A 15,869-nucleotide genomic window follows, 5' to 3' on the forward strand; every position below is an offset into this window, starting at 1 on the left:
TGTGAAGGAACAGTCAATGTTAAAAACAAGGGTAGCTATATATTTGGATATTCGTGTGATGCTATTGGAGAAGTTGATTGGCTGGAGACTCTCAGCAGTTGTCTAGTAAAACTGTGTGTTGTGGATTTGGATCCACAGGTGGCTGTGAAGAGCTGAGCTCTCATAAGTACAAAACAGTGATGTAATGCCCTGTTCACTTCTGAGTTCAGGTGCTGTTACAGCAATTGCTGCTGCGCAGGGAAGAAGCAAGAAGAACCTTTAGTTTAGCTGCTAAGCAAGCTTGGCTGAATTAGCCTGTGGTGCTGATGAGTCTAGTGAGGAACTAATTGATAGGGGATAAAATAGTTCCTGTTCCAAACAACAGCACCTGTAATAAAATATTTTCAGGGCAAACTTACCTGTAGTCTAGTGAAGAGTAGCTTTCCTGTTAATGGAGGTGCTGCATGCTGTGCCTGACCAGTACCTTTCTTCTAGTAATAATCTAATACTCTGGATTGTTTCTTTTGTGTCAAGACGTTTCTCTTCTAATCAAGGTCCAATTCTTCAAATTTGCATAAGTAGCTGTTTCTTATAGTTGTACCATAATGTCATCATCTTATAAAGTATTTTTGTCATGAGGTAATACCTCTTCTTTCAAAATCCCAAAGGACCTCTTAACAGCAGTTTAGGCTTCTTCTTAGGCTGAATTGTCCTTCAGGATTTGACATTATTCCAAATTCTTCTGCTTTTGAGTGCTCAAAAAATAAACCAGGGCAGCACTGCAGAAGCACATAAGTAAATAGTGCAAATTCCTAATTTGCATGTACCAATTGTAAGTTGTATTTCTTCCTTTCCTCTTTTTGTCTTTTCATGATTTCCTGTACTTCTAAAGTGCTGCTTTAGGAAGTATGTCAGAATTTTGACCATCAAAGTTAGTGACTGCTTTTGTAATAAATTTTTTTTTCTCCCATTTCCTGGAATATTTTTTAGGTTTTCTTCAAAGAAATTTTCCTGTATATCTTGGAAACTTCTACTAGCTCATTTGATCATAAGTGGATGGTTATACAAACGCTGACAAGGATATGTGCAGGTATGAAGGACTGTTGTGTTCTAGATTTTGATTTTCATCTCAAAGAATAAAACTGTAATTGCCTTTCATTAAATTACCTAGTTTTTGTTCCAAGGTTGACAATGTCACTTTATTTATAGATGCTCAGAGCGTGGTGGACATCTACGTGAACTATGATTGTGATTTAAATGCAGCAAATATATTTGAAAGGCTGGTTAATGACTTATCAAAGATTGCTCAAGGAAGGGGTAGCCAAGAACTTGGCATGTCCAATGTCCAGGTAAAAATTGCACCAAACTTTATGAAGTTTCATGTTTCTTGGCATGATAGGTTGTGACTAAACTCTCCAGTCCACTGACTAACTGTTCATGAAATCTTTTTTAGGAATTAAGTTTGAGGAAAAAAGGATTGGAATGCTTAGTATCAATCTTGAAATGCATGGTGGAGTGGAGTAAGGATCAATATGTAAATCCCAATTCCCAGACAACCCTTGGTAAGACATATGATATGTTTCTTCTGCCTTTAGTAATGAGATGCTACAGAACTTCAGTGTGTTTTTCCAGTATTTTGATGCTGTTAATGTCCAGACTGTTTTTCCTTTGGTAGAAATATTGATAAGTTTGGTGTCATTTAAACAAGTTGGCTTAGTTGTCTTTTCCGAATTGTATGAATTCCTAGAACGCTACTGGACTGAAAAATGTCTAAATCCTGTTATTTTCTGTATTTCTGATTTTAAAAATGTCTCAAAACTTTCTTTGAAGCTCCCCTGATTTTTATATAATTTCATATTGATTAAATAACTGCTAAAGTAAGCTGAATAAAGAGCATTTTTTACTTACTTACTGAATATTTACTTACACATTTTATAGCTGTACAAATTTGAATGTTGTAAGCCGTGGAGTCACTAAATAATTACTTGTTTTAATCTTTTCATCCAACCTAAGGTTATGCCAGAATTTTCATATTAAGCACTTAAAGTTGATAGGTGAAGTAGTAAACTTTCTAGGAGTGCTTAGCATGGCTATTTTCATGAACTGAGAGCACCAACTCCTTGGCATGCCTAAATTCTTTTAGACACTGTGTTTCAAAAACTTTGAATTGTTGCTCCAAGTTAAAAGTGACACTGGATTTGAAAATAAAATATTAAAGCTCTAGTTTGGTTTTCTGAGGTGTTGGGGTTTTTATCCCAAATGACGGAAATTATAGTTTAATTTAAGACTTTTAGTATATGATGAACTGAAAGAATTCTCTTGATATTTTGTAGTGACTTTTGAATAATTATTTACTTTCCCAACCAAAATAAAAGCAGAATATATAGATATAATAAATACATAATTGAAGATAACCCTGAGTTTTAGAAGCCTGCATTGAGGATTTGACATGTGATTTTTTTGTTTCTTTTCACTGTATGTATTTTGGATATATGTAACCCTTTCCAATTTATAGGCCAAGAAAAACCCACAGAACAGGACAGCAGTGAAATCAAACACCCTGAGACAATTAACAGATATGGAAGCTTAAATTCTTTGGATTCTACTGCTTCATCGGGAATTGGCAGTTACAGCACACAGATGTCTGGCACTGACAACCCAGAGCAGTTTGAAGTCCTAAAACAGCAAAAGGAAATAATAGAACAAGGAATTGACTTGTGAGTGCCCTTTTATCACCCCATGGGAGGGTGGATTCTTTTGGAGCTATGAAGATTCCTGGGTTTTTCTTCCTTCTCCTCATAGATACTCATCTTGTGTTAGGAAAAAAACTGGATGTAACAGCACTTCCTCTGGTGAAAGAGTGCTGAATGGTGTCCCCTTTGGAGCCTGTCAACAGTGTTTTGTGTTAACCTAATTCCTCACAGCTAGAAGATGAGTACTCTGAATGTTTGTTCTTTTTCTGCAGACCTGCTTGTCTAAAAATAAGGTTTTTATATTTGGATAAAAAGAACATTGAACTCGTGATCATTTGAATGTGACCCATTTTAATGTACATTTTACTGGTGAAAATGCCTGTATGCTTATGCTGATTAGTCCTTATGATTAATTAACTTGTCATAATTAGAACTGGAGGATAGTATAATTTCTCAGTGCAGTCTGACGTGAATCTTCCATGTGATTTTTATATTTGTCACCTTAATCTCTTCAGTGAGGTCAGTTTTATGCAAAAATGAAAGTTTCCTGTGATGCAATTCTGGGACCCTGCACATATATGCCTAAGTCCTTTGGGGCTTCTGTTTCTTTCCATTTCCTGGTTCTATGTTTTGTGTGTTTCCATTTTTACAGGCAACTAATGGGTTTGTTGTTTCATACAGATTAAGATAAAAATCAACAGCGTAATTGTTCTTTCAAGATTTTGCCGTCTTTATGGAATATTTATTTTCTTCATGAGTGCCAGAGTAAATGGAAATGGCTCATTCCTTTCTAATGTGCAGTTCAGTAAAGGAGAAATATTTAATATGTACATTTTTCAGCATCTTCTCTGAAGTTTCTGGATTTCTTTACTTAGGCTGGTACAGCTTTGTGCATGGGTAAAAGGATTAACTTTCATTCCATCTTGCTCTTCATTGCACAGATTCAACAAGAAACCAAAGAGGGGGATTCAGTACCTGCAAGAGCAAGGGATGCTTGGCACTACCCCTGAAGATATTGCTCAGTTCTTGCATCAAGAGGAAAGATTAGATTCAGTAAGGAAAATGTTTTCCTGATGGTTGTCTGTGCTTTTACTGTTGTGTTTATATTGATTACAAATCAGCTGATAATGTTTAGAATGTGTAACACATTACTGTGGAATGAAGAAAAGGAAACTTCTCTCTCTTCTAAAATTTTTCAGGTCAAGGAATTTGAGTTGGAGGGTGTGGTAGAGCTCTACCCTGTGTTCTATGCATCCTGTGGTTCAGCAATGTGTAAAGCAAGAGACTGACCTACTTGAGCTGACTCAAAACTTGTACTTAGTTGCTAGTATAGCTTGAAGCAACTTCGTAAATCCTAAATACTTTAGTAAGGAATTGCCAGAAGTGTCTGTCCTTCAGGGATAGTGAAAATAATAATGTAGTGCAGCAACATTAAAAGCACTTTTTTCTGCCCCCAGAGGAAAGGTAGTTAATTGAGATTAGTTTATTGATTTTTTTACAGCTAGCAGCTGTTGCTCAACTTGGAAGGGTCCTGCAATATCTGGGTGGGAATATCTTATATTAATATTGCCATGAGAAACCTGACTTTCTAAAACAGGAGTTCTCACCATTATGCATAAAGGCCACACCCACTGGTGCCTGTGTTTGCAACTGTGGCTGAAGTCAGAAATTTCAGTATGAATGCTTAGAATCAGACGTTAAAACATTTTTAACCTCAGTTTACATATCCAGGCATCTTTATCTGAATGCATGCTCTTTCTCATTGTACTATATTTTGTTGACAGTGATCAACTCATTATGTATTTTGAGTACCAGCTATTTTTATTTGAGCATCCTTTGCATCTGTTTTGAGATCAGTACTCTGCGGGGTGGGGGGAAGTTGAGTTTAGTAAGCTTTTCATTCCTGTAATAAGTTTATTAACTACAAACATAATTATAGCAGAGAACAATCATTGGTAATACTAACTTTGTCTTGTACACATGTGGAATTCCTCTAACAAAAAAATAGCATGTGAGAAAAAGCAGAGAAGGAAGAATGTAGGCAGATACGTGTGAGCATGTAAGAGCATTATGATGGAATATATGGCCAAAATACTTTGCTTCAGACAATAGAGGAGAAGCAGGAATATGTCTCAGTTAAATGCAATACACGCCTCTTTCTGTATGACATTTGACTGTTGTCGTTACTTATTTTTCAAATATAAATACACTAGGTTGTCTTTTCTATTCTTATTTTAGACTCAGGTTGGGGAGTTCCTGGGAGACAATGATAAATTTAACAAAGAAGTCATGTATGCATATGTAGACCAACATGACTTTTCGGGAAAGGATTTTGTTTCAGCTTTGCGCATGTTTCTAGAAGGATTTCGTCTACCAGGAGAAGCTCAAAAAATTGATCGCTTAATGGAGAAATTTGCTGCTAGATATTTAGAATGTAACCAAGGGTAAGATATACTACTTCTTCAGAACTTTGGAAAGTTGATTAATTAGTAAAAAATACTAATAATTAAATTTGCTCTTCTTTCTCTTCTTTCTGCCTTCAGGCAAACTCTTTTTGCTAGTGCAGATACTGCATATGTTTTAGCTTACTCAATTATCATGTTGACAACAGATCTTCACAGTCCACAGGTATGTTGCTGGAATAAATATCTGTGTAATTCATAGGCATGTAACTTCCAGGATTTGTGACAATGTAGTTGTAAAAGCTTGATGTCCAATATAACACCAGCATGTGTGTAAGAAGTAAGGTAGTGTAAATTTGTGCATCTTTTAAGTAACAGGATTATGTTTCATGGGTGTTGAGGTTTAGAAGTTTTTTTGATTAGGCCTTTCTGCATGGTAGCTTGGTCTGTATGACAAGAAAAAGCATTTTTTTTCTTTTTTTTTTTCATGTTCATCTAATTTGATGTACATTTGATCTGTGGATCCTTCCGAATGGTTGACTGTTGAAATGAACTCATGGCTTTGTGGTATATTATAGATTTGACAGTGTAGTCTTCAACATGTTGAATAACCTAAAATATCTTCTGAATCAATTGGTTTATCCTTGATGGTAACTTCTAATGGGCTGGGCAGTTTTATAGGGAACATTGTAATTTATAAGCTTGCCTCATTTGTTGATATTTACACCTACTTTCTGCATTTCAGGTTAAGAATAAAATGACAAAAGAACAGTATATTAAAATGAATAGAGGTATCAATGACAGTAAAGATCTCCCTGAAGAATATTTGTCGGCTATCTATAATGAAATAGCTGGAAAGAAGATTTCAATGAAAGAAACAAAAGAATTAACAATACCCACAAAATCCAGTAAACAAAGTAAGTAGTGACATTGCTAGCTTTCTTCAAGGGTTGGATCTTCAGTTTCATGAAGTTCTCCTTTTTAAAACAGGAGTTGAGTGAAGCAAACACCATTCACTTAACTCAGAGTCCTAGCCTCTAATTTCATACCCATTTCTTTTTAACAGAAATGTGTGATGCTAACCTCAAATCTCATTAAATACAACTGCTTATTTTCACTTCCCTTTGCATATGAATTCCTGGCAATCAGTGCAATGACCATGGAGGCAGGTTTTGCTGTTGAGCAGCAGCACAGGGAAATTGGGGGACTCTGTGAAGTCACATGGTTGCCAATAGGTACAGAGCAGAACACACTTTGTCTGTCTTCTTTATCTTAAGTAACTTGTGATTTCCTGAAATAACCAAATTGTCTTCAAATATTTTGCAATATTTGATTCTTAGGGCCCTAATTCGTGCACTTTATTAATTATCTTTTTCTTGCTCAGATAACAGAAGAACTTTTTGTGTTTCGCACAATGTGAAGATTGAGATGTTACTCATTCTAGTTTTTCTACAGAGAACATTAAGAGAGATTTAACTTTTTCCCAACATATTTGTATGATTTAAGTCCTAGATTAGCCTTATGAACAGATTGATTGCAGGAAATGTGCATCTGAAAAAAAAAAAAAATACACTTGTTTTCAATATTCATTCACTTAACATAATATTTTATTGTCATTTTTAAAAAGATAATTATTACACGCTACTTGGATTTCACTATCTTCATGAGATGGGGGTTCTGTTATGGAAATGAAAAGGTTTAATGTAGTTCTTACACTGATGCTGATGGATGCCTATGAAATATCTCTTCATTTTGAATTTACCTTAGTGGGTGTGATATTTATTCTGTCAGTTGAGGTGATGGAGAAGAAATCTCTGTTGTTCAAATCTTAAAATTCTGTAAAGTTTTAAAAATAGTTTGCATTTAAAATACAAGTTTGTCTTAAGTTAAAATTTATCTATATTGTAAAAGAAATGTGAAAAGGTTTGTGTGATAATTTCAGAAAGTAAAGATAATAGAAAAATGCATCTGAATATTGTATTTAATGCAAAATGTAAAATTATTATATTCCTAAAGATGCCATTGCTAAGGATGCACAAATGAGAGAAAAAATGTGTTTGCAGGTGTTGCTAGTGAGAAGCAGAGAAGACTCCTATATAACTTGGAAATGGAACAAATGGCTAAAACAGCTAAAGCTCTTATGGAGGCAGTGAGCCACGTTCAGGCCCCTTTTACCAGTGCAACACACCTGGAGCATGTGAGACCCATGTTTAAGGTGGGATACATGTTTAGATAATCATATAGAATATCACAGTTTCTTAATACAAAATGATGACTGACAGGATTTATTGAAAATACTAAGTATCTGCATCTGCTGCACTTCGCTCATTTTGTGAGTTATTTAACTTGCTACAGAAAAGAGAGGATTTTGAGCCTTCTAATCTAGTTTCATTTACCCTGGAATTTAAGTTTCTGTGCTGATAGAAAAAGCATCTTAAAGCAGTAGAACAATTATCAGGAGAAACTTTTATCTAATGTAGTCTTTTGCATATTAATACTTTAGAAAGCTAGGAGTCCACTTTAGTGGAGGAAGCTGGACCCATATTAAACTATTATTCTAAGCACCTGTCTGCTATTGTGTAAGTGCAAGGCTGTCTGCATCAACAATGCTTTTTCCATAGCAGTGATTCAGATTCATAGATAGAGTGTGTTCAATAGTGTAGGATGCCTCAGTGTGCTCTTGGATGTGGTCTCTGGCATACCTAACTCACAGCAGTCATCTGCCATTGAGATAAATGTTACAGCTTTACCTTATCCTTGTTTGTGCCCTTGTTCAAGTCATGGTGCTCACATGACCCCTTTTTGAACCCACTGCAGGGAAGTAAAGTCTCAGACCACAACTACTGAATAAACAAATGGTTCCCTGGAGGGATGTGCTATGAGGTTAAGTGGAGCTCCAGGCCCAAGAATCACAGAAGCATTTAGGTTGAAATGGACTCTTAAAAGCTTTGAATCCTACTGTTAACCCAGTGCTGCCAAGTCCACCACTAAACCATGACCTGAAGTGCAGCATTTACATGTCTTTAAATGTTTCCAGGGTTGGTGCTTCTGTTTCCTTGGGCAAAATGTTCCAACTTTTGTCAGCTGCATCCGTGAAGGAATTTTGCCTAATATTCAATCTAAACCTCTCCTGGTGCAACTTCAGGCCACTTGCTCTCATCTTTTCCCTTGTTACTTGCGAGAAGAGACCAACCCCCACCTCTTTGACCAGGTCCATTGCCCTCTCTGGACTCATTCCAGCACCTACATGTCTTCCTTGCGGTGAGGGCCCAAAACAGGATCCAAAGTGTGTGCTCACCAGTGCTGAGTACAGAGCACTGACCTGGTCCTGCTGACCACTCACTGGCACAGCCCAGGTGCCATTGGCCTTCTTGGCCACCGGGGCACACTGAGGATCTCTCTGTAAGATTGCTGTCTATGAGGCAAAATTGCAAGTTCTTTGTCACCTTATTAAAAAAACTAGCACAGTATTTGATCTGTACAGAGGAACACTAAGCACAGAACTTGTTAAAGATTTACTTATACACTGTTCAAGGTGTCACATGGTAGAGATGTACTATACTTTCTCTCTGCTGACTTCCTGAAATTAAATAATTCACATGCAGGCATCTGTAAAATTCATAGTGTGATTTTCTTCGAGATACCAGCCCTAATACTTCCTACTCTTTACTGTCTGAAAAGTGTATTTTCATAGTTCATTTTCAAAGGAGCAAAATATGAAGCACCCTGGTTAAATTAACACCCTAAATATGTTTTGTGAAGGTGCAAAAAATAAGAAGTTATTACTTGAAGTTACTTGAGGATGTTAATGAACTAATTAAAGTACTAAGGACAGTAGTGTAATGAGGGCCCTCTTCTCAAAAAATAAGTGAGAACTGTGAAATTTGACTATCTAATTTCACATTTTTTTATTTAGACTTAAATTTTCAGTAAAAAATTACAAATTTCTGCGTATCTCACCCATTGATGTCTGCATAAAATTGATCATTGTAACTGTGTTTGCAGGTACATTGGCTGAATTTTTAAAACAGAAAAAATTTATGCACCCATCTAAGCAGCCCAGAATTGATTGTCTGGTTTTGAGGCTTGATTTTCACCTGTATTAACAAAACAGCCTAAAAATAACAGCATACATCTGGTTACAAAACACAGTATACAGACCATTAGATAATTTTTAACAAATTATTTCAGCTTTAAGATTAGTTTTGGTTAAAATAGCAGGGAAAATTAGGAAGGCATTGGGAAAAAACCATACATTTCTGAACAAAAAATTACAGAATAGTTTGGGTTGGAAGGGACCTTTAAAGGTGATACAACAGGAAATTAAATCCTGAATCTTTGAATTCATCCATTGCCTTTAATACTGTCCCACAGTTACAGCCTGGTATGTGCGAGTATTAAATGCTTTTTGACAATAGTGCTTTTAGAGCTGCTGGCTTAAATGAAACTAGAGCTCTGTGGTGCATAATTTTATTATGAAACTAAGTGTGAAATTTGTTGCTCCTTTCTGTGCCCATTGACTCTGTATTTCATGTGGGGTGACTTCAGGTAAAACTATTTCTAAAATCATTCTGGGTTCCGTTGTGTTCCATCTCTGTGTAGTTACAGCAGAATCCTCTGCATCTTCTCACTATTTTTTCTGCCTTTGGGAGAGGAAGCCTTGACCACAAGGAAAGGACTGTGTGGTCTCTCTTGCAGTATTCAGTGCCACCTACGGCAAGAAGAATGGGAAATACCAGTAGTGGCTTAGGTACAAAAAGATGGGGGGGAAAGGGCAACACAGTTAGTAGGAAAGAGATAAGGCAAGAGTCATGTCCTGTATTTTGTTGTTGTTATTGTTAGCGTACTATAATTTTAGTGTGATTAATAAAGTTTGCCTTATTTTCACTACTCTCCTTTTTTTGTTGTTGTTTTTTTCTGGTGTTACCAGGATAAGCTAGTCTTACTTAAGTATGTACTTTTCATCATAATCCTGTTATATGGTGTGTTGGTTCTTACAGTAACTGTTTACTCTGATTTTCAATGTGCAAAGATAAAAGTTGTCCTGCGAATGCAAAAACTCTAACAGACATCTAATTGACATAGCTTCAGGACTTGGTTGTCACAATTATCTGAAGATGGCTCTTTGTTTGTTGGTGAGGGAAAGGGCAAATCCTTTTGAGGGGATCTCCACTCTACATTACTTCTTCCTCATTCTGTGTCTCATGTCTCTTCTAACCACACTTTCTACTATAATGTGTTTTTTAATGTTTGTGTATTGTTTCCTTTTTATCAAAAGACAGCTTCAAGGTTAATTATGTAAGTTAAGAAAGGAATTTACACTTCAGCAAGATGGTGAAACTATAACATTCCCTTCAAGTACCAGCAATTGTTGATATAACACTTGCTTTGCATACATTGCAGTTGGCATGGACACCTTTCCTGGCTGCATTCAGTGTGGGTCTACAGGACTGTGATGACACCGAAGTTGCCTCTCTTTGTTTGGAGGGTATACGATGTGCAATCCGGATTGCTTGCATTTTCAACATTCAGGTAAAAAATGTAAGATTGAGACAATACTTTGATTTATGTACCAGCAAGATGTTAGTAGGATTCTAAGTGTGCTTGCTGCTGAAGCTGTGCACTGCAATAGCTAGAGGTTGCCTGCTTCTGACATTACTATTTCATCTGATACTTGACTGGATATGTACATGAAGTGGCCTTTATTTTTCTTGGTGTTTTGTGGTAAGTGCTTCCATGCCTCTGCACTGACTGTTAGTTTCTCTAGAAATTTACTACTTTTATGTGAAAGTATTTTATTTCTAGCATTGTTACAACCTATTTAGATGTGTTGTGTTTTTTTATAAAATTAGTCTCTCTGTCCTGTAAAATAGTATCTCTGTGAACTGTATTTTAAATAATAGTTCTCAACTAAAGAGAGATTGTACTAATCCAAGATGTCTATAAATGGATACCCTTTCAACAGTTATGGCACTGGAAATGGTATTCCTGATGTAATGAATGAATGGATCTTGCATGAAGTGCAATGCCAAGAATGCCAGACTCTCTGGCTCCTGAGGGCAATAGTGATTAAACTTGGGCTTTTTTTGGCTTTTGTTTTTCTATTTTCATTGGTAGGGAAGGTACAATTATCTTATTGTTGATGATTAGTTAATACATGGAATACTGGTCTGCCATAAGTCCGTTACAGAGATAGCTGAGAGGGGCAGGCAAAATCCATATGTTTGGCATTGTGTTATTTCCTGTGTAAGTTGAAAATGCTTACCAAGAGAACCAACCCCAAAACCAGTTGTATAAGACTAAATAAAAGATGTTGTACTTTGATACAATGGGGAATGCTTTCCTTCTTTCTCCCTTTGTATTTGTATTTGGCAAGTTAGATATCACTAATGTGGAAAAGCATATTAGGACCTGTGATATAGCAACTTAAAAAGCCTATTTGAGATCATTTGAGGTTTCTTTCCTCTGTTTTTCCACCTGATTTCTGCACAACCACCTGTCCCCAAGCTGAACAGACTTAAAAATTTGACAAACAAAGCCTTCCATGGAGCCTGCAGATGTTTGGTGAAACACACTCCACTTATTTTTGTTTCTAAGCTGCAAAAGTGGAACTGGTACCAATGCCAGTTTCAGCAGCTGCAGTGTTTAGCTCCCAATCCTGCAGTGGTCAGCCTTGCTGGGGAGGGCAAGGACATGTTTGCTTTAAGATCCCTGTGGTTTGGTTGTACCCTTCCATTGTCTTGGGACATGATTGAACTGGAGGTGTTCCAAAACAAGTTTTTAAATTTCAGAAAATGGGAAGCATTGCTTTTATATTTTCAATATAAGCATTATTAAGTCTTGATTTTCTGTGGAGATTCTGGGTTTTTTGATATAATTTTAAACAGTACTGGTTTGTTGGTGGTTTCAGTATTACAGGATGATTCCAGTTCACAAAGTCTTGGTTAGATGGGATATTGTCTGACTGCTGACACTAGATAGCTCTGATGGTTTGAAGGAGACTGGCACATTTATACTTGAGCTGATTTAAGGATCTTTCCTGTTGGAATGAAGTTCTTCCTCATGTGCTTAACCAGTGGTGGCAACTTTACAGTTTTCATTGTGTAAATGTACAGAAATTAAGATTGAGATCTGTTAAGAGTTAACATTCGTTTATACACCTTGAGAGATAATGGAGGGACCTGGATTCCTTTAATTTTAAAAAAATTTCCAAGGTACACAGTATAGTTTAAGTCATGCATATTCACCTCTAAAAGCTCAATTATAGATTCTGGTTTTAATTACTTATACTTTTAATCTTAGACTTGTCACACAGTCTGACTTTTGTCTTTAAGCATCTGAGAAAAGATACGCATCAAAAGGATGTATTTAATCTGCTTGTATTGTCAGGTTTAAATTTCTGGGTGATGGACACATTGTTTAGTTGTTTGTCTTCTACTGTGCTGGCTTAGAAAAAGTGGGGAGGGGGGAAATGCCTGCAGGAATAAGTAGGACTGAAAACGTTTTGTTTTTACAGAAGATACACAGTTTGTAGACTCTAAAGCTTCATTGCTTAGTACTCTTTCTTTGAGACTTCATTTTTCTGTGCTTCTACATCATTTTGTGTCTTTGCCAGTGTACCCTGCAGTAATGGTTGGGTTTGAATGTGGCAGTCAGTGGTTCAGTGGCAGTCTGTCCATTCTACCATAGCCCACTGTTACAGTGTTAGTGTTTTTTCTGGAGAATCCCATTCTTCCTGGGTTTGGTTTTTTTTATATTTGGTTGTTTTCTGTTCTCAATTATTTTTTACTTAAAAATAGCCATAAATATCCAAGCAGTTAAATGTATTTCATAATTGTAATTTGTTTATCTGGTGTACAACCATTTCACTTTACAGCCTTCAGTTTATATACATAACAGGAGGAAAAAAGTGAACTTGTGGACTCAACTGCAATCTCCTTTTTACCATTGTAATTGGTTCATGTGAGATCAGAGGAGTTCCCTTCGTTTCTTATAGATACCATACACATAAAAATTGGGTAACTGGGTAAAATTTTCCTTGGTGAAATCTGTCTAGATTATGTTCACTTGTTATTTACCCATGACACTTGCTTCAGAAGCTTCTGAGGTGCTCCAGATGGCACAGATTAAATTAAATAGGTTTTGAGCAATTCCATAGAATTGGAATAACTTGCCTTTTAGATACATTTTTTAAATTTTGTTGACAAAAAAATGCTAAAGCTTCATTGAGTCTGCTAAGGCAGCATTTTTAGAGTAGGTCTGAGTATAGTGCAAGAATATTGAAAACTTAGCTAAGTAGCAACACTTCTTATGAAACAGCATCCTGTTTTCCCCAAAAAAGACCAAACCAGAAACATAAACACATCTTATGTGTTCTATGCTGTCAGAGATGACACTTCATGTTCCTGAATAGAAGGAACCTGAGTTCATCCCACAGGTATCTTCTTACTGGTGAAGAACTTGAGGTATTTTCACTATGCTTTGGAAATTCAATTCTAGGAAGACAAAGGTAAATGGTATAGTTGATGAAATCATACAGATTGTACTAAGAACAAGAAATGGCAAAAATATTTATGAGACTTCTGTTTCTTTCCCTCCCATTTGTAGCTTGAAAGAGATGCCTATGTTCAAGCATTAGCAAGATTTACGTTGCTTACAGTGAGTTCTGGTATTACTGAAATGAAGCAGAAGAACATTGACACCATTAAAACTCTCATCACGGTGGCTCATACAGATGGAAACTACTTAGGAAATTCCTGGCATGAGGTACATGTCATTTGTACTTAAACTGTAAGAAAGCATGTTCACTGATTTTTCAACACAGTAGTGTGCTTGTTTGTGCATAAACACAGTGGGGTTTAGGTAAGTGCTGCATGTATACTTCTTAAAAGTAGCAAAACATGTCTAAGTGAGAAATAAAACGGAGAGAGACTAATTCAGTACTATTTAAATTTATATTCATTTCAGGCATAAAAACCAGGTATTGGAATGTTTTTCTTCTAAAGATCTTTACTTGCTTTTTACTAGTTCAAACTGCTTTTTGTTGGTAAACAACTTCTTTATTCTCTGGAATAGATTCTGAAGTGCATCAGTCAGCTTGAACTGGCACAGTTAATAGGAACTGGAGTAAAACCTCGCTACATCTCAGGGACAGTGCGTGGCAGGGAAGGTTCTTTTACTGGAACAAAAGATCAGGCACCTGATGAATTTGTGGGGCTGGGACTGGGTAAGTGATGCAGATATTAAGTATTTCATTTAACTGGTTTTGTTCAGAGAACTGTTTAAATTTGTTCTGTGTTTTTATGTGAGTTTCTAACAAAAGACCATGAAGTAGTCCTTGTAAAACTTAGGCTTTGAATAGACTTACTCCACTTTCTGGAATATTTCATTTGCTCTGTTATTACTAGGGTGGAAAATGTAAGAAGATTATATATATTATTCACTTCTATTAAAATATCTCTTTCCAACTGAAAATGGATTGCAGATGGTATGACCAGGTTTAATAATATTGCAACATTAGTGTGCCAAGTATTTTACCAAGCAAGCAAATCAGTATGTGTAGGTTAAGCATCTGTTATGGAGCTTTGTGAGAAATACACAGAATTCAAACCAAGTGGGAGATTAATTTAGCTTAAATTCTGAAATTCCATTTCTTTCCTTTTCTGGTTACTTTGATACTGCAGTATATTTTGGAGCTCAAGCCTAAAAAAGGCACTGAGTACAGTGCCTTTTTTAGGCTTGAGCTCCAAAATATACTGCAAAAATGATATTATGTTTCTTATCTTCCTAGAAGAGTATAAGACTTACCTTAAATTTATCTTTAGAATGTTGGGAGCTCTGTTTATTTGTTTAAGTGGGAACATAGTTAAAGATACATAGGTGCAGGGTATTAAAAACTCTAGAAGCATCAAAGTGTATATTGTCATTTTGACTGTGAGAAAGTTTCAGTTCTAGTGTGAAGTTCAGTATTTTTTGAACTTCACCCACAGCCAAACAAAAGCTTTTTCTTCCCTTTTTTTTTTTTTGAGTAATGATAATTTTGTTTTCCCTCAGCCCCCAAACTAGTCCTAATCATCCAGCGTTGTGTACTCTCAGACAGTTTTTCTTCTTATACAGTCATTCTTTTTTTTTCCCTTCTGGTTCCCTTTGGTCTACCTCTCTGTACTCCCCTCACCTTGCCAAGCATTGATGAAGGGAAAATGTGGGCCTGGAAATCAATGAATCTGCCAACATCTCATATACACTGAGCTTCTTCCTGCCCTTCCAATATGCATCCTTCAGTTCAGTGTTCCCTGATGACTTGTGCAACTTGGCTGCTTCCAAATGCTGGCAGTTTCTCTGTGCTTCAGTGACAGGCCTTTAAAGCTTTTAAGTCCTCATAACTCAAGAATGTAAGCAATATTCAGGTGTCTAAATCATACTTGCCACTCACTGATATAAGTCCAGTTCATAAAGATCTTTTGCTGCTGTCAGCTACATTTCTAAGGAAAACAGTTTATGCCCAAATGCATAATTTTTTTTTTTTTTTCCTGAATTGAATTTCCGGAATGCTTATTACAGTGCACATATGGAAACTTGACCTTTATTTTTTTTTAATAATGTTGCTTCAATCTTATAGGAAAATGCTTAACTTGGTTTTATGCACTAAGGGGCTGTTAGAACATTTTCTCAACTGTTTTAGTTATTTCACTTCTTTCCAAATTGTTTTTTGCAGATAGTTTAATTTTCTATGATTACTCCAAAATATGCAGTGGAACAATGGGTTTTTAGCAAGCTTTCTATAAACCTAAATTCC

At 36.1% G+C, this 15,869-nt stretch overlaps 1 protein-coding gene across 2 annotated transcripts in view; it reads left to right on the plus strand.

The window, feature by feature from the left end:
* ARFGEF1 (ARF guanine nucleotide exchange factor 1) overlaps window positions 1–15,869 on the plus strand; it is an 84,611-nt gene that overhangs the window by 48,381 nt on the left and 20,361 nt on the right. For both annotated transcript variants that reach the window (XM_021555587.3, XM_021555588.3), the window contains 12 exons: window positions 970–1,069; window positions 1,189–1,328; window positions 1,433–1,541; window positions 2,495–2,696; window positions 3,614–3,725; window positions 4,911–5,116; window positions 5,216–5,300; window positions 5,820–5,991; window positions 7,138–7,289; window positions 10,478–10,606; window positions 13,682–13,840; window positions 14,150–14,300. In XM_021555587.3, the coding sequence (XP_021411262.2) occupies window positions 970–1,069; window positions 1,189–1,328; window positions 1,433–1,541; window positions 2,495–2,696; window positions 3,614–3,725; window positions 4,911–5,116; window positions 5,216–5,300; window positions 5,820–5,991; window positions 7,138–7,289; window positions 10,478–10,606; window positions 13,682–13,840; window positions 14,150–14,300 (1,717 nt within the window). The remainder of the gene's footprint in view (window positions 1–969; window positions 1,070–1,188; window positions 1,329–1,432; window positions 1,542–2,494; window positions 2,697–3,613; window positions 3,726–4,910; window positions 5,117–5,215; window positions 5,301–5,819; window positions 5,992–7,137; window positions 7,290–10,477; window positions 10,607–13,681; window positions 13,841–14,149; window positions 14,301–15,869) is intronic.

Source organism: Lonchura striata, chromosome 1, assembly GCF_046129695.1.
Source record: "Lonchura striata isolate bLonStr1 chromosome 1, bLonStr1.mat, whole genome shotgun sequence".
Classification (NCBI taxonomy): Eukaryota; Metazoa; Chordata; class Aves; order Passeriformes; family Estrildidae; genus Lonchura; species Lonchura striata.